Genomic DNA, 27,500 nt, shown 5'->3' with positions numbered 1-27,500 from the left:
GCACCCAGAATAAGTTAGTTTATTGACAGATTCCCTAAGAATACATATTACATCATGCGCAATATATAACGCAAGCTAGAAAAAATACAAATCCATAATACGACCAGTGATAGCAAAAAAAAATCCTCATTGTCCAGTGTAATGATTTTACTCATCGACAAGCAGGATGAAAACATGAGAGAAAAAAAACTGGTGCCACTGGACTTAGTATTTACTCGTCCATAATATATACTAAAAATAATACAAATCCATGAAAGCAGCGCAAAAAAAAAAAAAAAAATCATTTATAATTGTCCAATATAATGATTTTACCCATCAGCGTCAATCAGGATGACAATAAGAGAAAACTGATGGCACAGTACTTAAAGGGTTAACTCTCCTGTAATACACGTTAGAAATTATACAAATCCATAAGAGTACCATAAAAAAAAGAATAATGTTCCAATATAATGATTTTACCTTTCGACAAACGGGATGAAAATAAGGCTAGACTGATACCATGATGCCTAATAACCCTTTAGATAATACTGAAGTGACATAGCGTTCTCATCTGAGGTTAGGTTAGGTTACATTAGGTTAGGGTAGGGTAAGTTAGGTTTAGATTCGTTCAGTCCACAAATTTTACTACTGATCCCTTCATTGCGTAGATCACGACTTGAAAAAAAAAAAAGTCTTATTTTGCCGAAAAATGAAGTCATTGCTTAAAGATAGTAAGTTAAGGTTACTTCCATAATCCCAGCCCTTTTACTGCTGTGGTCCCCTTGTCACCATTCCATTGAGATCACTGTAATGAATTGTTTGGATGGACATCAAAGAAGTTCATTTAATCCTTGCCAAGCTACAAAGGTACTTATTTAAGAAACTGTAGCACGAGAAATGAGGCTTAAAAGTTGTAGATGATTATACTGTGTGGGTTTGTTCTACTTACGCTAATTACTTCACATTTATTAACATTAAACTACATTTACCATCCGTCCATCCATTCATTCATGTCATCTAAGTCAGTCTGCAAGGCGATGGAATCCAAATCCAACCTAACTCATCTACCTATCCACGTGCCATCTGCAAATTAACTAAAATCGCAGCTAAAGATTGACTAGCAGTGAAGGGATTAAAGGAGTAACTCACCTTTTCCCTTCCATTTGATGCCCGGCAGGTGTGCGGTGCGTGATATAACCCCTACCTTTAACCACCCCCCCACACCCCGCGCCGCCCCACGCCACCTCACCACCCGCTGCGCCGACGGTCCAGTACGGCGTGAATTAATTAACACATTCACCTGCATACATAGACATATTACACCTTTCAAGGGAAGCTGACGATGCAGAGACTCGCCTGCTGGTTTGTGTTCCCTGCTGCGTGATTGTTACCCTGACGTAGCCGAGGCAGGGAGGAAGATTTATTTGGAGAGTAGGAGAGAGAGAGAGGGAGTAGGAAGGAAGAAGAGACGGATTAAGCTTTATTTGGGAGTAGGTGGGAGTGCGTAGGTCTTATTTGGGAGTAGAAAGGAGGGAAATGGTAGAGGAGTTCAGGCTTTATTGAGTAGCAGAGAGGGAAGACTTTATTGAGAAGCTGTAGGGGAGATAGGGGAGCTTTATTGAGTAGCAGGGGGGAGTGAGGAGGCTTTATTTAGTTGCAGGGGGAGAGGATAAGATTTTACTGAATTGCAGGGGAAGAGAGTGAGAAAACTTTATTGAGTGGCAGGGGAAGAGAGTGAGAAAACTTTGAGTGGCAGGGGAAGAGAGTGAGAAAACTTTATTGAGTAGCAAGAAGATGAAGCTTTATTGGGATGTAGTAAGGGAAATCAGAAGGGTTTATTGAATAACAGTGAGTGAACAAAGAGTAACAAGGATTGAGGCTTTATGGAGTAGCAGGAGACTGAGAGGAGTACACAGAGCAGGAAGGAGTAAGGCTTTACCAGGGGAGAAGTAGAGGAAATATCAAAGCTTTATTTAGTGGTAGGAAGGGTTTATCGAGCGACAGAAGAGCGGGTGGACTTTACAAAATAGCAAGGAGTGAGACTTTACTCGGGAAAAGTAGAGGAAATAAGAAAGCTTTATTTAGCAGGAACAAGGCTTTATTGAGCGGCAGAAGTGCAGGAAAACTTTACGGGGTAGGAAGGAGTGAGGTAACAGGAGGAAGCAATGAAGTCCCCTCCTCTCCCCTTCCTCCCTCCTCCCCACTGCTGCTCAGGCCCTCTGCTGCCAACACAACTTGCAAGTCCAACAATCCCAACGTGGTGCTAGGCATTTTTTTAACCAAACTTCGGCATGGAAATACCCAGTTTTGTCCGTGGAGTTGGAGAACAAACTTAGTACAGTATTAGTAGAAGAGGGCGGGGCGGTGGGGAGGCATGGAGAGTGGAGGGAGGAAGAGGCAGGAATTTAGTGATGTATTAGAAGAGGGCAGGAGAAGTAGAGAAATGGAAGGAGAAAGAACTGGAAGATGTAATAGGACGGAAAATAAATTAGTATAGGGTAAGATAAAAGGTAGAAACTTAGTGATAGATTACAAGAGGAATAGAAAAAAAATATATAAGAAGAAAAAAAAGACTTAGAAGATGAACAGGACAAAAAGAAAATTAGTAAAGTATTAGATAGAAGGTGGAAATTTATGGATGTATTAAAAGAGAGGAAAATGCAGAAACATTAGAAAAAGAGATTTAGAAGATGAATAGCACAGAAAGAAAATTAATATAGTAGCGGAAAAAAAGGGATGAGAAGGATAGGCACAAGAAACACAGAGGTAAGAAACTGGAAGAGAGAAAAAGAGAAACTTAATACAGGAATGAAAAAGGTTAAAATAGAAAGAAAGGGAGACTTGGAGAGCAGAAATAAAGGGAGAAAAAACTGTATCAGAAAAGATTGCGAAGAAACAAGGGCAAAGAAAGGGGAGAGGAAAGAAGAAATGAGAACGAAAAATAATAGTTAATATAGCGTAAGGAGAGGACAAGAGGAATGGGAGAGAGAAGCAGACCTGGAGAAGAAGACGAGAAAAGAGAGCGAGGAATGGAGGGAGAAAAAATGGAAGAAGAAAAGTTAACAGGAAGGGAAGGAAGAGAAAGAAAGCAAGAGGAATGTGGGGAGAGAACGAGTTAGGAAAGAAAGAATAAAAAGCAGTAAGACCCGAAGGAAATATAGAAAACTGAGAAGGGAAGAAAGAAAAGAAGGTGAGCGGTAAAGAAAGAAAACTAGGAGGGAAGAAAGTAGGAAAAAAGGGAGAGAGGACATTTTTAGCTTCTCTATCTCACCTGTTCATAAGTCTCAGTGCAGGTACAATATTAGCAGGATCACAAAGGAATACAGAGGAAGAACAAAGCAGCACATCTGTTACCCATTACGAAACTAAAATCTAATCTAATCTAAGTGAGAGATTTAATACAAGAAACACAGAGGAATACAAAGGAAGAACAAACAGCAGCACACCTATTGCCCATTACGAAGCTGTTTGTGTAAATCTAAAGTGAGAGATATGATACACGAAGCACAAGTGAATACAAAGGAAGAACAAGCAGCAGCACATATATTGGCTGGCCATTACGAGGTTGTTTGTGTAAATCTAATGTAAAGGGAAAGATGTAAGACCAAAAAAACGTAAAACTCCACGATGTTTGTTTTTCAGCAGTGTTCGGTGTTTACTTTTCACATGAGGTCTCGTATTTTGAAGCACTTTGTTTTCTCATAAGGATTTTTATTTTTTCACAGCCAACAGAGATTCGTAGTCAGGTTCTCATGAGTGTTTTTCTCCCATCGATGGTGTACAATTCTTATTAAACTAACCACTAGAAGCATGAAGACACCCTTGAAAACCTTTACTTCCACAAGAGCCCATTAAGAAAAATGAAGATCTATTTGATTCCGTGTTTTCTCATACAATAATGCACTCATTTCTTGCGGAATCACCATCAGAATCACGAAAACGCCCTTGAAAATCTGATCTTCCCCTAGTTAAGAATCATGAAAACTTCCCAACTTCCACTAGCCTGTTAAGAAAAACCAAGCTGTTCCATCCCGCGTTTTCTCACCACCACAATCTACCAAATTCTTGCTAAACTACGACAATAGAATCACGGAAACACCCTTGAAAATCCTAACTTCCACTAGACCCTGTTAAAACTTGGCCAGATAAGGCGCCGAAACGTTTACCAACATATTCTGAGGCAAGCATTTCCCCGCCCTGCCGAAATGTGCCCGCTGCCTGCCTCTTGTCTGCAGTGACGCGTGAAAGTTGACGTGAAGCTTATCAAAGGAAAAATACCGTCGTGCGTTGCTTTTTTAATTTGCTGTCTGCTATTTATGAAGCGTTGCCTGACGAGGAGCATGTAAGGTTTTGGTGGGGAGTGTGTAGTGCGGGTTGACTGGCTGGTTGACTCTCTCTCTCTCTCTCTCTCTCTCTCTCTCTCTCTCTCTCTCTCTCTCTCTCTCTCTCTCTCTCTCTCTCTCTCTCTCTCTCTCTCTCTCACCGAGAAATAAATCAATCAATAAAATGTGATGATAATAATAATAATGATAATGATAATAATAATAATAATAATAATAATAATAATAATAATAATAATAATAATACAATAATGATGATGATAATAAAAACGATAGCAACAACAACAACAACAACAACAACGACGACGACGACGACGACGAAATAGCCTGAACGGAGCTTACTTTACCTAATTTAACCTAACTTCACATAACAACCTTACCTAACCTAACACATGAAAAATTATCTGGGGAGAAAATCTTAAAGGATAAAATGTCCGCGGGGAAGAGAATATACCTAGGAAGAAACTTTATATATCCCGGTGGTGTGTGGAGAGGACAGACTGAGGAGATGGACGAGGCGGTGACCAGGATGAGCGGCGGTGGCGGGGAGGGCAGGTGGAGCAAGGCAGGTGATATCTCGCTTACCTGCGCCGTAGCGGGAGAAAAGTGGCCACGCCTTGCTAGTATCTTTGGTGGCGCTAACAGGGTCAAGATGGCAGCGAGGGGCAGTGTGAGTGCCTTGTTAGGTTAGGTGAGGTGAGGCGAGGCTTTGTGGTGCGCTGCGTGTTCATTATGACGGGGATGGTAACAAGGAAAAAGTAACATGAAGGATAGACTTTTTTTCCTTGTGTGTCTGTATCTGCCACGCCTTCTAGTGCCTCTGTGATTGTACAGTCGTGGTCAGAAGTCAGTTAACATACATTTATTTCCACTGTTTTGCGTTTTCTCTCGATCCTTAACCCAATCTGTTAATAATATTTCTGTGTAAGCTTTTGTATTTAAGTGGAGATCTGATAGAGGTCTTTAAGTGGCATAGAGCACATAAATAAGCAAAGTTCTCAGGATCGGTTATCAGGATAGAACAAGAAACAATATATTCAAGCTTGCTAAAATTTAACTTAAAGAAATGGAAAGGAATTAGTGGAATAAACTTAAAAATCAGGTCAGTACCGAGTCATTAGAGAGTTATAAAAGATTAGATAAATTAATGGATTTGGATGATAAGGTGGAAATACAAGGACTGCCACGTGTAGGCATGACGACTTCTTGCAGCTTCCCTAACTTTCTTACGTCCATGTGTTGTTAGGTTAAGTGTTTGCTTTGGTAATGAGACTGTTAGCGGACCAGAGGAGTTAGATTAAAAGAAGGACTCTAAACACTACCTAACCTCATAACAGAAGCCTGCATTTAGCTGTGCTGGTGGAAGTAACTCGAAAGAAAATAAGAAAACAACGCTGACCACAGAAAACACGCAGTCACGGAGCAAGAAAAGCAGCACAGCCAGGGAGCAAATCCGCCCGCCAAACACGTCCCACCTCTTGAGTGAATAGTTTTTGTTGCTGATAACTTTTGATGGAAACGGAATTTTTGGAATCTTGCTCTTTCAGTGGAGATTATCGACCATTTGACGTTGGGGAGTGGAAGCTTATGCAACCACCACCACTACCACTACTACTACCACCACCACCACTGCAATCACCACCACCACCACCAGCAACAACAATTACTACTACTACTACTACTACTAAGACGATAAAAACAAACACAAATACTGTAGCCGCCGTATATGTACAACTTACACGACGGCTAGAGATACGTACATACATACATTGTAATGTGACATTTTATGTTTTATTTGATAGCGTTATATTATTTGTAGCAACTAGTTGTTATACATGAGCAGTGTATGGCGCGCCTACGCGCCAACACAACAGAGTGAGAGGGGAATGTAGGGCCGAGGGGATGCGTTGAACTTGCCCTCTCAGCTATTTCTCTTGCCGAAGGGTCGGTTGTTGTGATGTGAGTGTTGATAACATACGAGTACCTACAGCGTAAAGAACATAGGCTGTAGGGGCCCAGCAGCGTCTCCAAAGCCACTTCACGACAGTCACGCCTACACGTCAGACGTGTCTCGGGAGGCGCGGAGAGTAAATCCAAGTAAATCCCCGAGTTCTCATCCCGGTAAATCCCCAAGTGTAATCCCTTGCATACAACCAAGAGGACGGCTGTTCCCCGCACTGTGTATGTATTCATCATAGTATTAGATAACAGATACTTATGTTACCATGAGGATTTAATGTCTGTCAACATAATTAATGTAACTACTTATAGTAATTAGATACTTACGTAATTGTGAGGATTTAGTGATGTGTGTTAATATAAGTACACTTAACGTAACATAATGACGTACATCAGATCACACAGACGAGGGGGCGACTTGCTGTGTTTGTGCTGATGGTGTTCATCTGTAGAACCAACTGAACCCGCTAAAGTGTAGGTAACTCTGTATTGACCCATATTTGCTACGGAATTGACGAAATGAAGTGTCAAGACATTGATGTACTGCAATACCTGTTTTACCTATTGATATACTCTTATGTCTTATTCTCAGTATTAGTAATAATATGTTAATTCACAGGTTTGACCGCTTCTGAATACAAAGAGCGAGTACTGCACAGCTTGTTTCAGTCACCTTCAGTAATGCATTAATAGGCGTCGTACGGCACTTAGAAATACTATATATCGTAAAGAAAAGGATGTCTGATAAAGATGGTAAATGAGAAAAATTACACTGTAAGAGAGAGAGAGAGAGAGAGAGAGAGAGAGAGAGAGAGAGAGAGATTCAAAGAAGACAGTACCAACAACCGTACCATAACAAAACAACACTGCAGGTTGGTGGGGACAAGGACGAGACAAGTACTGAGAAGGGCAATGGGGGAGACACAGGCTGGAGCAGGAGTACCATACACGTCTTTTGTTGTGACACTGAGACACATTATTACACTTCTCAGCCTCCACCTCCTCCTTTGTGCTTCTTTTGTGTTCCTTTGTCTCCACGTAACTCCTCGCCAAGACAACTACTCCCAGGGGACAATGGAGGTACTTTAAACGCCTTATTTGTACGTGGATGTAGCTTGGAAGTTCGTGGGAGGAGCGTGGAAATATATGACTTGTAATTATACTTCGTGCGGATACAAAAGACACCTTACAGTACTCGTGTTTCGCCTTCAAAGTACTTCCTGCCTCCCTCTTCCACTTGGCCACTTCACAGCCTGCCTGGAGTGATAAGAGTAGCCACGCCACACTGGAATGGAAGTGGTAGAAGGAATATAGTTTTGAATAGGGAGTTATTATTAAAGGGCCTGACTGTTCCAACCTATGCAATACTACAGACAGTTACCATCCTTCGTAAAATCAGCAATCGTTAGTCAGAATAGAGAGGATAAAGATCTACTTATAAGAGTTATTGACGAGATGTAACTGTTGTAACCTATTCATAACTACAAACATTTATCCTTTGATCTTGGTTAATGCTTCTCTCCCTCTTTCGGGATTGGCAACCTCAGTGGGCCTTTTATTTATTTATTTATTTATTTATTTATTTATTTATTTTATTTTATTTATTTATTTTTTTTTTAGCCAGTGATTCTCTTACATGAAACAAGGCAATTTCCAAACTTCACAGCACTTGTTAGTCAGAATAGGATAAATAAAGTTCTAATTGCAGTAGATGAATAACTAGTCACCGCAGGCTAAGTTGTCAGAACCAGCTCCCCTCTCCTCCTTCCCCTTTCATCGTGGCAGCTGATTGGTGCATTCCTAAAGTTTTTGCCAGTCAGTTTCTCGTAATAAAATACTTAAAATGTTCCCTGTTAGTTTCTGGATTAGCGTTGCTCGAAGCGGATTTTCTAAAGTATCACTAGGAAAACAACAATGACACCTGACACCGGCGTCTTATCTGGACCATTTTTAACAGGCTGTAGTGTACGTCGACAGGATTACGTTTTTTTACCAGTATTTTCGCGATGCCAGTGACAATATAACAAAAACTATGCATCGCCAATGGGAAAAAAAATACACATGACTAATGACCATTGTTTCTGTAGCATTTGCAAAAAAAATAAATAAATAAAATAAAGTGACAAATGAATAAATAAAAGACAGTCCTTAACGAGAGTCCACGGTGATGTATGGGAAAAAAAATACCCTCGACTAGTAACACCTAAACAAAAATTTCCATAACCTTTGGGGGCGGGGGCGGGGGGGGAGGGGGAGGAAGATAAACAAATAAATGAATAGTCCTTTGGAAAGTCCACAGTGTTATAGGCGCCGAGGAGTGCGGGGGAGGGGGTGGAGGGGCTTCTCAACCAGATTTACACCAATTTGTACCACGCCGTTCCCCGCCACAATCCCGTTACCAGCGCTCGGAACTCCCCGCGCGCCGCCGACCAGCCCGCGGACCGGCGCCTCCCAGCACGCTTTCATATGGTAATGCGGCGGAAGTCCTCCTCAAGGCAAGGCAGACGCCGCACTAGTTTTCCACCATTGTGCGCTGCTTTCACTGCGTCACTCGGGGAGAATAACATCTTAGATACGCGTGGTTTCCATTCTAAAACTCCCCCGCTGATCGTCTCTTTCGCTTCTATGTAAATCTCACCCCAGTCAGTTTCATTCACGAATATTCCTCCGTGAAAATTTTGCCGGTGCTGATCAGACGCATCCCTCAAAATTGAAACCAAATGTAACCAAGCCTAACTTAAACTAACCTATCAAGGGGAAATATTTTTACTCTATTTTATTTACATTCTTTTTTTCCCTTCAGTTTTAACCCTGCGGCTGCTATTTGGTACATATTTTCTTTAATTACTAATCACTCTGAGACATCTTTACGTACTCCACAGCCACCTTCAATCTTTATACTGGATCGAAATTGCAAAATCTATTCTTTTTAATCCGATTCTATATTGTAGATGCATATAAAGGTTTCATTCATTACTTCTGGTGCTGTTAATTGCTCGTATCACAGTGTAAGGACTAAATAACAGGTATGGTTGTGATCATTACCAGTCAGTACATTCACTTCCTCTGTATTTAGTTTTGTTTCTATGTTATACAATCTTGTTGCGCCCCGTGTTTATCATCTTCCTTCATTTATTCTTTCTGCTTTCTTACTTCCTTCTTCATTTCTTTATTTCATCATTCCTGTCTCGTACTCTTCCTTCCTACGTGTTTCATTTCTTCTTGGTGATTTTTGGGTAACAACAAAGTCGTCTCTCCTACAATCTTAAATAATAACTAGGTACAGTATATGCGTAGTTATTAGCAGAGTTACTACATTCACTCCCTCTATGTTTAGTTTCCTTCAGTCTTTAGTCCTCTGGTGTGCGAAGAATCCACCATTACCAGGTTTTGAAAGGAGACTCAGCAGAAGAAGGGGCTTGAGTTGGTGGTCGGGAGTGTAGCCTTTGTAACGGCACTCCTGATGTGTCCCTTCTCACTGCCAGGGGCTTCTGTTTTCTTCTTCCTCTTTCCTTTTTATGGACTTAAGATTGAGGGTAAAGGTTATTCGACTTGTGAGCACGACTGAACATGAAATTAATTAATTCTGTCATAGGGAATCAGAAATCAATAAGAGGATCCGTTACCTGAAAATAGGCATCCTTGTGTTGTAATGAAATATTGTGCAGGGCAACTTTGATGTTTGGATATGAGAGAGAGAGAGAGAGAGAGAGAGAGAGAGAGAGAGAGAGAGAGAGAGAGAGAGAGAGAGAGAGAGAGAGAGAGAGAGAGAGAGTGGGGGGACGGGGGCTTGGAGGGCTGCCCCACTCACTCTCTCTCTCTCTCTCTCTCTCTCTCTCTCTCTCTCTCTCTCTCTCTCTCTCTCTCTCTCTCTCTCTCTCTCTCTCTCTCTCTCTCTGCATGAAATAAATGAGGATTTCCTTTCATCTCTCATCGGCAGGGATTTAATATATTGCAGCCCATCAATGTGGGGCGTGGAGCTGCAAAGCTAACACTCGCTGGGCCTCTGTGTTCACCGCCTGACAGAAGCGAGTCAAAAAGGAAGGTAAAGTTGGGTTAGGTGAAGTGAGATGAAGTTAGTTTAGGTGAGACAGAGCAAGGTAAAGTGAGATGAGGTAAAGTTAGGCCAGGTGACGTGAAATTAGGTTAGGTTAGGTGAGATAGAGTAAGGTAAAGTAAGGTTAGGTTAGGTGAAGCTAGACTAGGTAAGGTAAGGTAAGGTGAGATGAGGTGAGGTTAGTTCAGGTTAGGCACAGTAAGGTAAGGTAAAATAAGGTAGGTATGGTAAGATGAAACTAGCTAACGTAAAGTTTGATAAAGTTTCTTGAAGTAAGATAAGGAAACTAAACTAACCATCTCTCTCTCTCTCTCTCTCTCTCTCTCTCTCTCTCTCTCTCTCTCTCTCTCTCTCTCTCTCTCTCTCTCTCTCTCTCTCTCTCTCTCTCTCATGCAAAAATACAAAAATAAATAAAGAAAAAGAGAGATAAGGTAAGTAAGTTTAGGCGGGGTGAAGTGAGGCTTGGTAAGATAGAGTAAAATGAACAAGTTACGTAAGATGAGATTGGTGAGATAAGATTAGTAAGATCAGGCATGGTCAGGCTAGTGAAAATAATAGTAGGTGAAGAAAGGTGAGGTGAGACAGTAAGGTAAGATGAAGTAATGTTAGATTAGGGTAAAGTTTGATCAGATAAGGCAAAATAAGGTTGGGTAACGTCAGGTATGGTCAGGCCAGTTAAATTAATGATAAAATGAAGCAGGGTAAGGTGGCGTAGTGTAAGGTAATATAATGTTAAAAATAAGGTTAAATCAGGTGAAGTAAGATAAGATTAGGTAATGGCAGGCATGGTTAAGGTAGTTAAAGTCGAGTAATGCTAGGTTGTTAATGTAAGGTAAGGTAAGGGAATGTTTCATGAGAGCGAGGTTAAATCAGATAAGGTAAGATAAGCTGGAAAGAAACCCTGAACCGTAATTAAAAGAAACTGACGAGCGGATAGAATGGAGCGAATGAGGGGCAGCGAAATTAATTCCTTTCATGAGAGGAATTAAATCGCTGGACTTATTTCCAATGATAAAAAGGAGGTGCAGGGGTGAGATTTAATTAATTCATGCCCTTAAAAAAAATAGAAAAAAAAAAAGTTCAAATCTGTATTAATTAAACGGTAAAAAGCGGCAACACACAAAGGGAAAGAAGTGAGGAAGGAAAGGCTGTAGTTCGTCCAACGTGTTTGAATTGTTTGTTACAAGTAATATACAAACAAAATTTGATGCCTAAAGTTCCGTATTGATTATTTTATCGTGATATTTTCTTCAGTGATTAATTATTTGTGATAAACTGAATTATTGAATTATATCCAAGACATTTATTTTATCTCTTTATTCATTTACCTATCTATCTATCTATCTGTCTATCTATCTATCTATCTATCTATCTATCTATCTATCTATCTATATATATATATATATATATATATATATATATATATATATATATATATATATATATATATATATATATATATATATATATATATATATATATATATATATTTTATTTATTTATTTATCTAATTATTTATTTTCGTTAGTTTTTATTTGTTTTTTAAGTATACAATAAGGAAAATCTTGAACTCAGACACTTATCCTCACTTCATTTCTCTCTATATCCATTCACATTTTCCACTAACGCCTCGTCTCCATTACATTTAGTCTTCTCTGCCACGTTCCTACATACCACACTTCAGCAGCAAACAGCGTCAGTCCAATCAAGATCAATAGTCGAGTAACATTAATACACCACGAACACACATTTCCACGGTGCTTACCGTTTCCTTTCCTCACCTTTACGTACCATGATTAGCTAAGTATCATTCAAATATGAAGAGGTTATCAACAGATCAGGGAACCTATGACTGACTGAAGGACAAAGCAAGCAAAACAGTGGAAGTGAATGCAGAACGTTACAGTGCTCAACATCTGACCGTGACCAACATTCTACAGTCATGCAAGTTTTCCTTTGTTTTCATTCCAAGTGACTCACAGTGACTTGAATGTTCTTCCTACTCATTTTCTGCTTCATTCATACCAAACGTCACTCTACATCTATTTTTTTTTTTTTTCTCCCACCCCAGCCTAGTATAGGGAAAGGGGTACACATTTTGAACAGCCTACCTCTTTAATATTCAAGATTATGCATTCATTTCCCATTTATTTTATTTCTTTCATCTTACACTCATTAACCCTGTCTTTTTTTTTCTACACACCATCTCAAACTCTTCGATTAGTTCCTTCATAGTAATAGTAAATGATGATAAGGATGAGGATGATAATGATAATAATGATAATGATGATGATGGTAATAATAATAATAATAATAATAATAATAATAATAATAATAACAACAACAACAACAACAACAACAACAACAACAACAATAACAATAAAATACGAGAGAGAGAGAGAGAGAGAGAGAGAGAGAGAGAGAGAGAGAGAGAGAGAGAGAGAGATACCTGAAGAAAATCAATAAGCTACCTCGCCTTGCAGACTGCAGTGCAATGAAAATATTTTATACCACTCACTCACGGTAAGTACGGGACCTGTTCCTGCTGATGGTGGTGATGATGTGGGCTTTGCGATTTTGATTTGGCACTATAACTAATCGTAGCATTACAAACCGGATATTATTTTTCATTTTCATGTAAGCAAAGACATTACGTTTTAGAATAAATACTTAACTAGTTCAACGAAAGACACCTTACGGCAGGAATGTACACGTATTGAGTCAGACACAATCGCGTACACGTCAGTGGTGTTTACAGAATCAGCTGACGCGCCGCTCAGACGCTGCTGCCGCTGCCGCTGCCGCTGCCGCCGCCGCCCTGGGCCAGGCTCTAGCTGTCTGTCACCCTCATGCCCTGTGTTCTAGAAGTGCCTGATCGTCTAGGATTTGGTGTTTTCCAGTAGCCAGTGCAGCTTTCCCATGCGCCACAGGTCCCCAGATGGAGGTGCTGTACCACCAGACCAACCGTCTGCTGCAGGAAGTCACATCCCAAGACCTCATCAGGGTGCAGCGCGCCCACTCCGCCGAGGACACCAATGATGCAGAGAACACTGTGGTGCAGAAGCTGGACGCCATACACGCGTGAGTCCTTGCTTGTGTACTAACGTAAAGGGTCAAAATTCATCAAAGCAGGTTATATAATGGGAGTTATTATTTGTTTATTTGTTTTGTTATTATTTGTTATTATGTGAACACCGGCTTAGAGTAATTTTTTTTTTCTTATCACCTTTGATTTGATTGGAATGAAACCCCTACTGCTTTATTTATTTGATTACAAATAACTTGTTTTTGTAAGGTGGAGTGGGCAGGAGTGACCAATGACTGGCAGCTTCCTGTGCCACATTGTTTTGTGTATGAACAATCATTGAAATGATAGGTGTTCCTTATTAGCCTGGAAATGTGACTCACACTGCTGTACCACAGCAAATAAATACAGAAGTATTTACGTGGCAATGGCAGTATTTTTTTTTCCGAACACAGTATTGTTTATGCATTTGTACATATCATGCCTTTGCCATCTGTATACTGTGGTACATTTCAGTTATGTGTAGGCTCATGGAGTGCAGTAGGGTGGTCCATGAGACTATCCCTTTCCATGAGGGGCTGATGGGGCTAAGAGTATAAATGATGTGTGTACGAGGGTGTGGTGCTTTGTCTAGGCCACCTTGTGTGGGATTGCCAGCCTGGTATATAGGTAGATATACTGTGAGTGAAGTGTTCACAGTTAAATGGGCCAGTGTCTTCTCTTGTTCAGTCACTTTTTTTTTGTCCCCATGTTCTATTTTTTATATTTCTTCATATTTGTTGTCAAAAGCAATATATTGTAACCTGGCTATAATAAGGTGCAGCAAATTGCATTTGAGAATACCTGCAGAACTACTACATTGTTATCAGGAAATTTTAAATCTGCACTAAAGTTTGGATAGGCTGTTGCTCCAACATGACCAACTTTAATTCAACCTAAGCTAAATTTATGTAACCTTAACTCTGTGGTCCCTTTTCTCTTATGGTTGCTGGTACTCACAACATAATAATTTGAAAAAGATTTAATTCTGATATACATTAGATTCAGAATACTTGAAAAGTACCTATTTTTATGATGTTGTTAGATAAGAAGCATCATAAACTTCCTCTCACATATTGCTGTGAAAGATTTCCCTCTGCCAACACCTACCCCTCTATCTGTAATAATATTAATAACATCAACAGAAACTGCAATCGCTTGGACATTTTGATCAACAAGGAGCCCGCTGCCAGACGAGCAAACGCCAAGTATCGTGTAGATCAGCTTAAGTATGACCTTAAACATGTACAGGTGAGCACTTGGTCTGCTCTTGCTAAATTCTGATGCTTTCCATTTTAAAATCTAGATAGGCCTTCTTTAAATTTCTTTAATTATTATTACTTTATATGTGATGTAACAAATCATTATGCTTATCAGATTTTTCAAAAAATATGATAAACACATTTTTATGCATACATAGCCAAGTCACAAGCAGTGAGTATAAATTTTTAAAGTTTGAAAATCATTGTGGTTGGTCTGATTTATAAATGCATAACTCATATTTGCTAATGAAATTATCAGAAGTCTGCCTTACAGATAATGAAAACACTTTAAATGGAAAAAATTACATTCGTACAGTTGATTAAAATTCACATTTTTACAGACTGTTCTTATGAATTGTAGCCCCTTTGTAAACTGTGATTCACTTGTACCACATGCCAGTGGATATTAAAAAAAGTATTAACTTTTACATGCATCATTAGTACAGTTTTGTCTGCACATTGCAGAATTCCTTTGCAATGCTTCAACACCAGAAACAAATGCGAATGCGTGAGGCCGAGGAGAGACAAGCTTTGCTATCACGGAAATTCACCACCAACGAAGACACGTCTATATTCCTAGACCCTGAGCTCCAGCATCATGACAAATTGGGGGTAAGTTGAACTACTACATTACTGCCTTCTCTGAATTTGTTCCTGTGCCTTTTTCTTTCCTTTTCTTCATCATTATTATTATTATTAATTATTATTATCATTATTTATTATTATTATTATTATTATTATTATTATTATTATTATTATTATTATTATTATTATTAACATTTATATTGTTACTTTTGATCATATTTTTATCATTAACCTTAATAATGGTGATTGTGATGAATTAAATTAGGACTAGAAGAGTGAAGAAGAAAAATTACAAATGTCAAATTTGCCCCTTGCAAGTTATATCTGAAATTCCCATTTCTGTTACATGACACCAACCCACTGTGAATTCTATTTCCCATCATTTGGTCCTATATGTGGTCTAGGTCTTATATGTGGGAGTATGAGTGTCTCACTTGGTTATCTTACTTTGTCAGGATGTCTGCCTGTTGTTTAATGAAGTTACTTTACTGCACAACTTATAATAAAGGAAAGCACAGCAGTTTAACTTGTACTTGAAGTAGAAATACCCTTAACCCATCTATTTTACACATTGTTCCTTTATCACATTTCTTTTTGTTCATCAGCCACCACTATATACTGTACTGCTGGCTACACTTCGGAAACCTATTCTTTTAATCCCTTATTTATTTATTTATTTTATTTATTTATTTATTTTTTTTTTTATTTATTTATTTATTTATTTATTTTTATTTATTTATTTTTTCTGTAGATGCCTATAAGGATTGTGTACTGTGCTGTGTATTATTGCATATTGCAGTGAAAGGATTGTCTGTGATGGCCCTTGATCTTGGGTAGCTTTAAGGGCATGAAATTTCCTACTTCAATGTAATGTTCTTTTCAGGAGGCTAATCGCCATGTGGATGAAATGATTGGAGCCGGTGTGAGCATCTTGCAGGGCATCAGAGATCAGGGGTCGGTGCTAAAGGGAGCCAGGAAGCGTGTGCAGGACTTGGCTAACACCTTGGGCCTGTCCAACACTGTCATGAGGATGATTGAGAGGCGGTCCACACAGGATAAATACATTCTGTTTGCCGGAATGGTTATTGTGCTTCTTTGTTTGTACTTTGCATTAAGATACTTATGAAGACAAATGAACAGGCCTTGTATTCATTCCTTTATTGTAAAATCTATACACATACATATTTATATACATGCTCATGGGATTGGGATAGCACTTATCCTCACAGTGCTTGCTCTCATTACCACAGGTCTTATTCATCTCTCATCTTGCACATACTGCACATAGCAAGCATCTTAATGACACTTCAGAATAAACATTCTGAAGCATTAATGACTGAGATTATGAAAGTATTACATTTTGCCTTATGAAAAAAGAGAGTATAGGTGGGTAATATGGGCATATTTGTTTTATTTACACTGTACTACAGCATATATATTTATGAAATTTCCTGTTGTTGTTACTGTAGTTTCACTTGGAGTTTCCCTAAAGAATAGATAGTAGAGAAAATGAACAAATATTTATAAACTTTCACTGCTATGTTAATTTATATGGTACAATATTTTTTACATTTTGAGAATGGCAGAGAAGAATTATTTATCAAGCATGTCATTTCCAGAACACATTTTGCTAAATATATTATTCACTATTTCATTTTAGGATTTTTGGTATACCATCATATTTCCTTATATATATATATATATATATATATATATATATATATATATATATATATATATATATATATATATATATATATATATATATATATATATATATATATATATATATATATATATATATATATATATATATTTTTTTTTTTTTTTTTTTTTTTTTTTTTTTTTTTTTTTTTTTTTGTGGTGTGCCAAGTAAAGCAGATTACTGACTTCCATTGCAAATAATATCTGAAAAAAAATTAAGTAAAGTCTTCTCATAAGTTGCAAATGTGACAAAGAGGAGGAATAAGGGTCTGAACTGAGTGTACCCCATCTTGTCCCCTAAGCTCTTATATGGTGGATTATATTGTGTAATATGAATATTTCAATCAAGAAAATTATAAAATTTAACACTAATACTGAAATCTGAAGAACTTCCTGATAGCTTATCATTATCTCACAGTTTACTACAATAAAGGATGGGCAGGCTGACAGACCAAGATTTTCCTGCTATATCTTAAGACCAAGTGTTATCTATGCCAGACATCTGTTCCAAAGAACTTTGTCATATTAGCAACAAACAGACTGATTGGACTGAGATGTGTCATTGTCCCAGGATCTTCACACCAGCCGTCACTTCCCACAACATCTAGGGTCACAATGGATATAATGCCAAGGATTCATCCAATGTCCACACAGACCTCATTAGTGCCCAGGCAAACTAAGGATTTATATTGATTGGAAACATCATGGAAACATACTGCATTTATGAAATCTCTCTAAAACTTTCCCCACATCCAGATTCCTCTGAAAGTTCCTCACAGCTAGACTTGTCCATAGGCGAGCTAAGTTTGGTACCAGTCACTACACATCTATGGAAATGTAGTCACCTCCAAGAAGCAAGCAGACTCTGAGCCTGTGAATTCCACAGGATAGGAAGAATGGGCAAAGGTGGGCAGGCTCCCAGCCCAGCACCACTCTTGGGTTGAATATAAAAGATAAAAAATTAACAATATGGATGGCATAGTCTGGAAGAGGACACCAACTCACTCCTGGAAGAAACCAACCACTCCATAAGCAGTGATTATATAAAGGAAAGTACTCATTCTTGTTTAGAATTAATTTTGTATGTGTATTGGGAAAAAATATATATTGAAACTATAATCAGATGTAACAATAACATGACATACGACAAGATGATGAGTCTAAGAGTGTGAATGATGTGTAAATGAGCATGTGGTGCTTTGTCAAGGCTGTCCTGTGTAGGATTGCCAGCCTGGTATATAGATTGAAAGCAAGTTTGAAGCCTTTCACAGTTTGTTGTCTGTGTAATACAGTACATGAATCTAAAACCATTAGTACATTCTGTCCCTTAATATGCAATATATCTTGACAAATTTTATAAACAATTTCCATATTACATTACATATTCATGAAATCTTATTTTGCTTTACCTGTTATGGCTATGATCAAATTTTCTGAAAATTCCAAAATTCTGTTGATCATTACATTTTTGCAGTCAAGTCATATTCATTCTTGAGATACTTGTAAGAATGATTACCAAGGAACATCACAAATTAAGAAACATTGTTGTCACCTAAGATGAGTATTTTCACACCTCCTAGTAGGATTACGTACACTGGTTTGTGCCAGTCACAAGAAAATTACTATTTATTTGTCTAAACAAACTTCCTTGCCTTTTGTAAACATTTGAGATTTTTTTTTCTGAAATACATTAGTATTAAGGCAGAGGAGATAGTCATCCTCACAATAGTTGTTAGGTTGTGAAGGGTGTGAAGAAGGGAAATAAACTGAGAGTAATATTCTTACTCTGAGAATGTGAAGAAATACTGGTTAAAAATATTTTGCATTAATACATAGGATGTTGATGAAATGAGGAAGCTTCTTTCAGGATGTCAATGAAATGGAACAGTGTGCATGAGAAATATGGTGAAAAAAAAGTTATGAATGGGTAGGATAGCCTAACAACATTTTTTGGTCTACTACCACAAAAGGAAGGTAGTGTAGTGATGATGATGGTGATGATGCACAGTGCACCAACACCAACAGAGAGCAGCCAACTTCTTCCTTTGCAGTGTACAGGAACAGAACACAAATATCTGGCTTAACTAATCTGGTCTGGGAGTGAGGGAGAGTAAGGGAGAGGCTGTGTAATGGACTGGGAGAGACTGTTATAGACAGGAAATAGAATGAAATAGACTAAGAGGGGCTAAGATGGACTGAAAAAAATTGGGAGGCTTGAGGGATTGAATTGGGTGAGCCTGAGAGAGACTTACACACACTGGGAGAAGCTGAGATGGACTGATATAAATTTGGAAAAGCTAGGAGAGTGGAAAAGATTGCTAGGAGATAAATACACTAGAAATAGATTGGGAGAGGTTAGAAAAGGCTGAGAGGGACTAAGACACCCAGGGAGAGATTGGGAGAAGTTAGGATGCACTGGGAAAAGTTTGGGAGAGGCTAGGAAGCACTGAGAGAGGGTGGGAGAAGGTGAAAAAACAGCAAGAGGCTGGTAGGGAATGAAAAAAAGTGAGAGGTTGAGAGAGGGTGAAAAGACAGTAAGAGGCTGGGAGGGTGAAAAAACTGAAAGGCTGGGAGTGGAAAAAGACAGTGAGAGGCTGGGAGAGAGAGACAAGGGCACACTCGCACCTATAAAAGGGACTTGTGAGTCTTAGCAGCTGCAAGAAGGGTGACAGGAAACAGCCTCTTCTTCTTCCTCGTGAATGATGGATGCAGTAAAAAAATAAAATAAATAACAACAATAATAATAATAATAATAATAATAATAAAGGAAGAAAGAAAGAAAGAAAAAGATGTTGTGGGTCAAGATATGAAGAAAATAATAATAATATCAATGACAATTCTTTTTCTTATTTTTACTATAGGTAGTAGCAGTAGGAGTAGTATTAATAATAAAAGTAGTACAAGTAATAGCAGTAATAGCAGTAATGCATTTTTTTGAGTTACATGAAAAACACTGAAATAATACTCCTCTTACCTTATTCTGTGGTTTCTTTCTTCCTCCTCCTCCTCCTCCTCCTCCTCCTCCTCCTCCTCCTCCTCCTCCTCCTCCTCCTCCTCCTCCTCCTCTTTCCCTCTCTGATTATCTGCCAAAGTTAAAGAAAATTACTCTCTCTCTCTCTCTCTCTCTCTCTCTCTCTCTCTCTCTCTCTCTCTCTCTCTCTCTCTCTCTCTCTCTCTCTCTCTCTCTCTACATTATCTTTATTTTTCTCAATCTTAGAAATAAAGAGAGTTAGTATAGCATTAGTTTCTCTCTGATCAAATACAGTAATAAGACTAAGTAAAAATGAACTTTTCTGACCTCTTTCTCTCTTTTTTTACAAATTATCACCCATATCATCACTCACTCCCGCTCCCTCTTCCATGCTCTCACCTGTATTCCAAATCTTGAGGAGGTTGTTCCAGGACCCTGTGGCAGTGTTCCTTCCTCTCATCCACTGCCACACACTCCACTCTTTGGCTGTGGCCATGACACTTGCTCATACACTCCACAGCATTGGTGTCACTGCCATCACACACCACCACCATCTAGTCTATGGACATGCTGTGGTGTGGTACAAGTGTAATGGAGGTGGTAGAAGCAATGGTAGGTGAGTATTTTGGGTGTTTTTAATTTTTTGGTGTGGGAGAGACAGTCAGTGAATACCTGGTGTGTTTTATATTTTTTTGGTGGTAGAAGGTGGTAGGTTGTTGGTGTGGAAAGCCATCAGGCCTACACGTGGCAGTTCCTGTGTGTAACATGCCTGCCTATTTCTCCCTGTAATCCCCATCCATACATCTGACTAGTCTTTCAAAACTCCCTATTGACTCACCACTAACAACCTGAGTAATAGTAGTAGTGCAAAAGACTCTCTCTCTCTCTCTCTCTCTCTCTCTCTCTCTCTCTCTCTCTCTCTCTCTCTCTCTCTCTCTCTCTCTCTCTCTCTCTCTCTCTCTCTCTCTCTCTCTCAAACAGAGATAGTGAGGAAGTGGGCTCTGTCACCCTGCCCCTCTGCCAGCCCCTGCATGGACCACAGGTGTAGGGTGTTCCTGTACCACCTTGTCAGCAGCCTGTGATGGGGATGTAGGATGAGAGGGTGAAATATTGTTGTCAAAGGTAGAAATTTGCTAGTTAGGATGTGCTTAGAGTGAGAAGGGGTTGGATTAGGATGAGAGAATGTCAGTTAGGGTCCCTCTCTCTCCCTCTCACTTTATCTCACTCTTCCTTACTTTTTCTACTATAGTGGAACCAGACTAACTTGGTACTCGGAGTGTTGGCTGTACCTCTCCATGCTATTGCCACCTCAACCCCAGAGTGACCTGACCTGACAATGGCCAGCAGGATGTGATCTGGGAGATTCATGTGTTAAGTAAACTGGGGCAGCAGCACCACACGGCCTTATATGCACTGCCAAGTGTACCAGAATGTACACAGCGTTGTTGTTCCATCATCAAATTGAAAGCCAATCAAAAAAACATGCAGTTGTATATAACAACTTATAATTTTGAAATAATTAAGGTAAAGGATGACAGTATGAGCAAAAGAGAGAGGTGTTCATATGCCTGACGACTGTGAATGTGAAACCAATGTGAGACAGGAACAGCCAATACCCCAAGTACCAAGTTAGTCTAGCTCCACTATAGCCACTCTCCCTTTCTCTCTCCATCCCATCCACCATTAGCCAGTTTCCCTCTATCCCTCAGCCACACCCTCTTCCCTCCCTCCCTCTCCCACACTCTCCTGCCCTTCCTCTCACCAGTGGTCGGTGGCCTGTACAGCAGACATCCAGTTGTCAAGGTGGAGGGAATCCTTGGGAATGGGTGGAGAGAGCTTCTCCAAGTACTCCACCTCCACCACTTCCTCCAGTAAATCCCCAAGCTTGCTGATCAGCACCTGCCGCTCCACCACGAACTCCAACTTGGGTAGGTCTCTTGAGGAGTCCGAGCCTGTGGAGTTAGGGTTAGATTAGGCTAGGGTTTAGCTAAGTTGATTGGGTTATGCCTGGAGATGGTGTATGGCAGAAGACAAGACAAGGAGACCAGTGGGAAGACTAAAGAAGACCTGGGAATGGTGTGTGGAGAAAGACAGGTCAAGGAGACAAGTGGGAAGACAAAAAAAATAAAAAATAAATACTAGGAAACAACAAAAATAAATCAGTTTGGTTAGATTAGGTTTGGTTTGGTACCCTACCCCACACATACTCCAATCCTGAGAGCACAGCATGGCCCAACAGCATACACCAGTTCACCCCTGCACCTTCATAATGAGACTGTTCCCTGCTCCTGAAAAACACTGCAATGATAGGAAAGGAAAAGAAAGAAGAAAAAAGTGAAATGAAAAAAAAAAAAAAAAACAGGAAAGAGATGGAAAATAAATGTACAAGCAAACAATATTGTGTCACCAAACTCACTGGTTCCGCTTGATGACAAACTTGACAAGCACAATGCCTTCTGCCTCCGCTGCCTCCCTCTTGAGCCATGCTGCCACTGCTGCTGCTTCTGCCACTGGTGCTGCTGCTGCTGCTGCTACTCACCTCTGGTAGAAAGCTGTGTGTCAGTTTATGATGAAGGTTGGTGTGCTCTGGTGAAGAAGAGATGAAGAAGAGAAGATGATGGGAAATAGGAGAGAAGATGAGAAGAGGAAGGTAAGAAGAGAAGGAAAAAAGGGAAGTAAAGATGAAGGGAAGGTTAGGTCAGGTTAGTGAGGTGAGGTTAGGTTAGCTGAGGTGAGGTTAGCTCAGATTAGGTGAGGTAAGGTGACCAATCAAGTGGAAATGGTAATCAGGTAATCAGTAAGGTGAGCAAATATAATTCTTTGATTTCAGTTCCTTCAGTTGTCACAATACAAAACCATGCCTTCAAACAAGTGGTGTTCTGCAATTCATCTTAAAAATTTGCTTTGCCAGCCAGCAATCCGCCAACTCAAAACATAGCTCAACTTAACTTGGATTTATTATTTTGGCTATAAAACTCTTACAAATGGATGTGTAGATGAAACTGTCTCATGTTGTAGCTTACATAAGGGCCTTCACCAAACAATATAGCATGGGAGGGCCTGCAACTAGGAAAATCCCCGTACACTCTGCACATGTGCAAACAGTCTCACCTTGTGATTGGTGCGAGAAGTCTCGCCTTGTGAATGGCTGCCACCTTCTCATCAGCTAACTTAACATAACCTAACTTAACTAACCTAACCTTACCTAACCTAACCAAATCTAAACTAATCAAACCTAACCTGACTAACCTAGACCTTACCTAACATTGCCGAAATAATGTGTTATAATAAATAAGAGACCATATCCAATAACTTGGTACACGGTTGTTTGGTTACAGGGTAGTTAGGTTAGGTTAGCTGATGAGAAGGTGGCGGCCAACCACGTGGCGAGACTGGTCGCACATTTGCAGTGTGCGGGGACTTTAGTGCATGCAGGCCCACCCTATGGCATGCCGAGGTCACAACATCAACACATAAATAAACAAATAAGATCTCTCACTTAATTTTTACCGATGCTGCGACAGGCACGAGTACTCATTTCCTCTTCTATTACCTTCTTTATACCACTCCCCCACCACCACTACTGCTGCTACTGCTCCACTCCTCCCGTCACTCCAGCAGGTGATACTTAATACTTAAACACGGTCTCTTCTACTCTCACTTTGTGTTTTGTTCACACAATTGGCGGGAGCCTCGAGGCTTCGTCCAGTCTTCACCCCTGATGTATTGCCTTAATTTTTGAGATTTTACTAATAATTCTTGTACTTTGGGGTGCTTTTTTATTATGTTGATTTTTGCATTGTATTTCTTTCTTTACCTCCGCCATTCATCTTTTCTTATTACTCCTCCAATTCTAATTATAGTATTGTTACGAACGCCGCTTATGTAAAGTCCTTCTCGAGACGCCCCTAACCCCGCAACGGTGCCAGGCGCCCCTTGCCTGCTGGAGGGGGTACGTTTAAGTACTATATTCTATTCAAAAACTTAGGAACATATGCCCCTCTTGAAAGGTGGAAAGTTTACGATGAATTCTTGTTTACTGAGGTATTTTTCAGTTTATTTCAATTACATTATTTTTTGCATTTTCTTCTTTCTTTACCTTCTCCATTTATCCCTGCTTCCTCCTCCTCCTCCTCCTGGTCCTATTAGCTACTATAGGTGCATTCTTGTCCTAGATCGCGCTTGTCTTCGAAGCGCGATCTTCGGTGAAACCAAGATGGCGTACTTTTTACAAGGTTTCGGCATCTTGCCTCGAAAGCGCCGGGTAAAAACTAAAACCGATGTTCGGAGGGAGAGAGGGGGAGGGTGGTAATAAGGGAGAGAGGAGGGGATAGAGTAGGTGTCTGGGAGGGGGGAGGGTCGTCTAGGGCTGGTTTTAAGCCTATTTGACCAATTTTATCAAATTAGGCCCCGCACACACTCGCGTGAGCGGCGACAGAGTTACCGCTTGAAGCCTTTTCTGTATTCTAAGAGGAATAAACCACTACTGAAAACGCGAAATGAAGGATGAGAAATTACTATTCCTCACGAAATATAAACATACATAAATTTTCACTTTTGTAAGAGCGGATTTTTGGAGGGTGGGTACAAGGGAGGGAGGAGGGGATAGGGTAGGTGTCTGGGAGTGGGGAGGGGGGAAGGGAGAGGTAGCCCGGTCCAGGCCAGGAGGCTGCCCGTGGGAAGAGGGGGAAAGGGGAGGCTGCCCGTGGGAGGAGGGGGAAGGGGAGGTAGCCCGTGCCAGGCCAGGAAGCTGTCCATGGGAGGAGGGAGGGGAGGCAGCCCCGACCAGGCTAGGAGAGTGTCCGTGGGAAGGGGGAAGGGGGAGGGAAGTCTGTCTGTCTGTGTGTATCTACATGTCTGTCTGTCTGTCTGTCTGTCTATCAATGCACGAATAGATAAGAATATGTATTTATCTATCTGTCTGTCTGATAGAACTGCGAATAGACAGGTAGAGGTGTATATGTCTGTCTTTCTTTGTCTATCTGTCGAGCTGCTTGTGTCTGTCTGTCTATCCATTAATCTGCTTTGTCTTCACTACGATTTTCAAACATCAAAGATCACAAGATTATTTTTTTCCATGTTATTTTTTTCCTTTCCTTGTTGTCCTTCTATCCTTCTCCCATTTCCTTACCTGTGCTCTCTCTCTCTCTCTCTCTCTCTCTCTCTCTCTCTCTCTCTCTCTCTCTCTCTCTCTCTCTCTCTCTCTCTCTCTCTCTCTCTCTCTCTCTCTCTTCTATATGTTTCCCTCTCAGGAGTCGCTGCTTCTACAACTATTATCTGGTAGCGCACACACACACACACACACACACACACAGAGAGAGAGAGAGAGAGAGAGAGAGAGAGAGAACGTGTGTATGTGTGTGTGTGTGTGTGTGTATGTATTTTGGCTGTATTGTATTTTGGTTGGGCGTTTGGGTATTCAGTAAGACAGGTCAGTATAGTCAAAGAAAATAAAATACTTTATTATTGAAACCCTATGCTAGCGAGGACAGCCTTTAACAACACCTGGCGCCTTGAAAAATAGTAATTAAAACACACACACACACACACACACACACACACACACACAAATGTTGTTGTTGAAACCTTCGAAGTTCGAACCTGAGCTGGTTACGATTCATCATGACAACGAAGCAGGGCACAACTCTTGACCGCGACTGTACCTCAATGGGTAAACTCGCCGTCTTGAAACACGTCGTTGGGCTCGGGATGTATTATTATCATTCATCATGTGATATTTGTTGGTGTGTGACAGATTAAAGAACTTGAACTGCACTGAGTGGCAGCTTCCAGGGCTAGTTGTTGAGTATAAATTAACCTCCTTTTTTATTTTTATTTATTTATTTATTTATTTATTTATTTACTTTTATGTAGGAGGGACACTGGCCAAGGAAAAAAAAAGACCACTGAGATGCCAGTCCCAGAAAAGGGTCCAAAGCGGTAATAAAAAATTGAAGGATAAGTGTCTTGAAACCTCCCTCTTGAAGGAATTCAAGTCATAGGAAAGTGGAAATACAGAAGCAGGCAGGGAGTTCCAGAGTTTACCAGAGAAAGGAGTGAATGATTGAGAATACTGGTAAACTCTTGCATTATAGAGGTGGACAGAATAGGTGTGAGAGAAAGAAGAAAGTCTTGTGCAGCTATCTTGAATTTATCGTCAGTGGCTACATTTGTCTTCACTATTGTCTTGGTTTCATCACAAAGGCACTATTGTCATTCCTTGTTTCATGGTTGTTAGTGTTTCAATCTCATTCCCTTGCTTTTTCCTATCAGCTGAGTACACTCATCCTTTCTTGTGTTGTGCAGTACGTCCTACCTGTGTACTGTAAACAAACACAGGTGCTGGGGGTCAATATCATTATTTCTAAGCACTCGAGACTGTTTCATTGTCGTTAAACTGCCTATGTATATATATATACTCGTATATATATATATATATATATATATATATATATATATATATATATATATATATATATATATATATATATATATATATATATATACTTGATTTAGTGAGTGTTTATGTTTTCTTATATTTTTCCTCTAGATATTCAGCTAGATTGCAGTGTACCACAACCTTTCGAGGTTGGATGTGGAGTGGAATTAGAGGAAGGAGAATGAATGTATGACAAAATATGGGAGATCTGAATAATAATAATAATAATAATAATAATAATAATAATGATAATAATAATAATAATATAGCTGCTAGATTGAATGCATTGCCGATATGGGAGAGGTCCCTCTGTTTTCATCTGTGACCCCAAGATCAAGACTAAAGAGGAAAAAATTATGCAAATTAATTATTACAAAAAGAACAAAATGTGTAAAAAAATAATAATGAAGAAAATATAAAACATAGAAGGCATAAAAGCAAAAAAAAAAAAAAATCATATAAAGAATAAGGACCCCCGATGGAGTGTGTCAGGGTCAGGATCAAGATCAACGGAATAGAGCAGATAAAAATTAATTAGTAGAAAGGTAAAAAAAAAAGAAAAAGAATAAATAATAATAAGTAAAACAACAAAAATAATGAATCAAATACAAAACACGGCGGAAATAAAGACAAAAGACATAGCTGGAATCATAAAGACCCCCAGTGGAGTGAGCAAGTGGCGGGGACGGCCGCTAGATGGAGCTGGCGCGGGGTAAACAGTAAGAACAGTCACATCAAGGCAGGCAAGCGAGGAGGTGTTGCACTCCCTCCCTTCCGTTTGTACCCAATACCCTTGCAATACAAATTATTCCCACGTATTGTGACTCGTGGCTGATACACGATAAAGCAGCAGTGCATAGGAGTTAATAGCGGTGCGTGACGTGTGCCGGTGGTGTGCTAGTGAGGGAGAACCATTGCTAGGCTGCTGGGTGTCACGTAGCTGCCGACAGGGGGTGGAAAGAAAGCAAGCAAAATTAATAGTTTCCTTAATCTTCATGTGCTCAGGTGTTAATGGCAAGAAGATACAGGACTGATTGTATTGTTCCTTGGTTGTAAAGTGTGATGTAGCGAGTGGATGGAAGCTGGGAGGGCAAAACTAATGTGTGATGTACTGGTTGTGGAGATTAGATGGGAAATTGT

The 27,500-nt window shown here is 39.8% G+C and overlaps 2 protein-coding genes and 1 long non-coding RNA gene across 12 annotated transcripts in view; 2 read left to right on the top strand and 1 right to left on the bottom strand.

Moving 5' to 3' along the window:
* LOC135109145 (probable Golgi SNAP receptor complex member 2) overlaps window positions 1-16,900 on the top strand; it is a 108,560-nt gene extending 91,660 nt beyond the window's left edge. Inside the window, exons 3-6 of the mRNA XM_064020271.1 lie at window positions 13,266-13,416; window positions 14,545-14,650; window positions 15,127-15,273; window positions 16,130-16,900. Coding sequence (XP_063876341.1) covers window positions 13,274-13,416; window positions 14,545-14,650; window positions 15,127-15,273; window positions 16,130-16,372 — 639 coding nt within the window. The 5' untranslated portion in view covers window positions 13,266-13,273 and the 3' untranslated portion in view covers window positions 16,373-16,900. The remainder of the gene's footprint in view (window positions 1-13,265; window positions 13,417-14,544; window positions 14,651-15,126; window positions 15,274-16,129) is intronic.
* Window positions 16,901-19,993: 3,093 nt separating this feature from the next.
* On the bottom strand, window positions 19,994-24,203 carry LOC135109144 (uncharacterized). 2 transcript variants are annotated; one of them, XR_010272591.1, is made up of 5 exons: window positions 23,475-24,203; window positions 22,338-22,462; window positions 21,684-21,873; window positions 20,321-20,997; window positions 19,994-20,033 (listed from the first exon to the last, which is right to left on the bottom strand). It is a non-coding gene; the product is annotated as an uncharacterized LOC135109144 (long non-coding RNA). The 2 variants fall into 2 exon arrangements; XR_010272592.1 differs by having other exon boundaries at window positions 20,321-20,491; window positions 23,475-24,175.
* Window positions 24,204-27,024: 2,821 nt separating this feature from the next.
* LOC135109140 (farnesyl pyrophosphate synthase-like) overlaps window positions 27,025-27,500 on the top strand; it is a 56,155-nt gene continuing 55,679 nt past the window's right edge. For 2 of the 9 annotated variants that reach the window (XM_064020268.1, XM_064020261.1), the window contains exon 1: window positions 27,067-27,136. Coding sequence is in view for 1 of the 9 variants with exons in the window: in XM_064020259.1 (XP_063876329.1) it covers window positions 27,057-27,079 (23 nt within the window). In the remaining 8 variants the exon portion in view is untranslated. Of the gene's footprint in view, window positions 27,233-27,500 lie in introns of all 9 variants that reach the window. The other 7 variants (XM_064020263.1, XM_064020259.1, XM_064020262.1 and 4 more) reach the window with 7 other exon arrangements.

This window comes from Scylla paramamosain, chromosome 18 (assembly GCF_035594125.1).
Source record: "Scylla paramamosain isolate STU-SP2022 chromosome 18, ASM3559412v1, whole genome shotgun sequence".
Taxonomy (NCBI): domain Eukaryota; kingdom Metazoa; phylum Arthropoda; class Malacostraca; order Decapoda; family Portunidae; genus Scylla; species Scylla paramamosain.
This window is presented reverse-complemented; position numbering and strand designations above follow the sequence as displayed.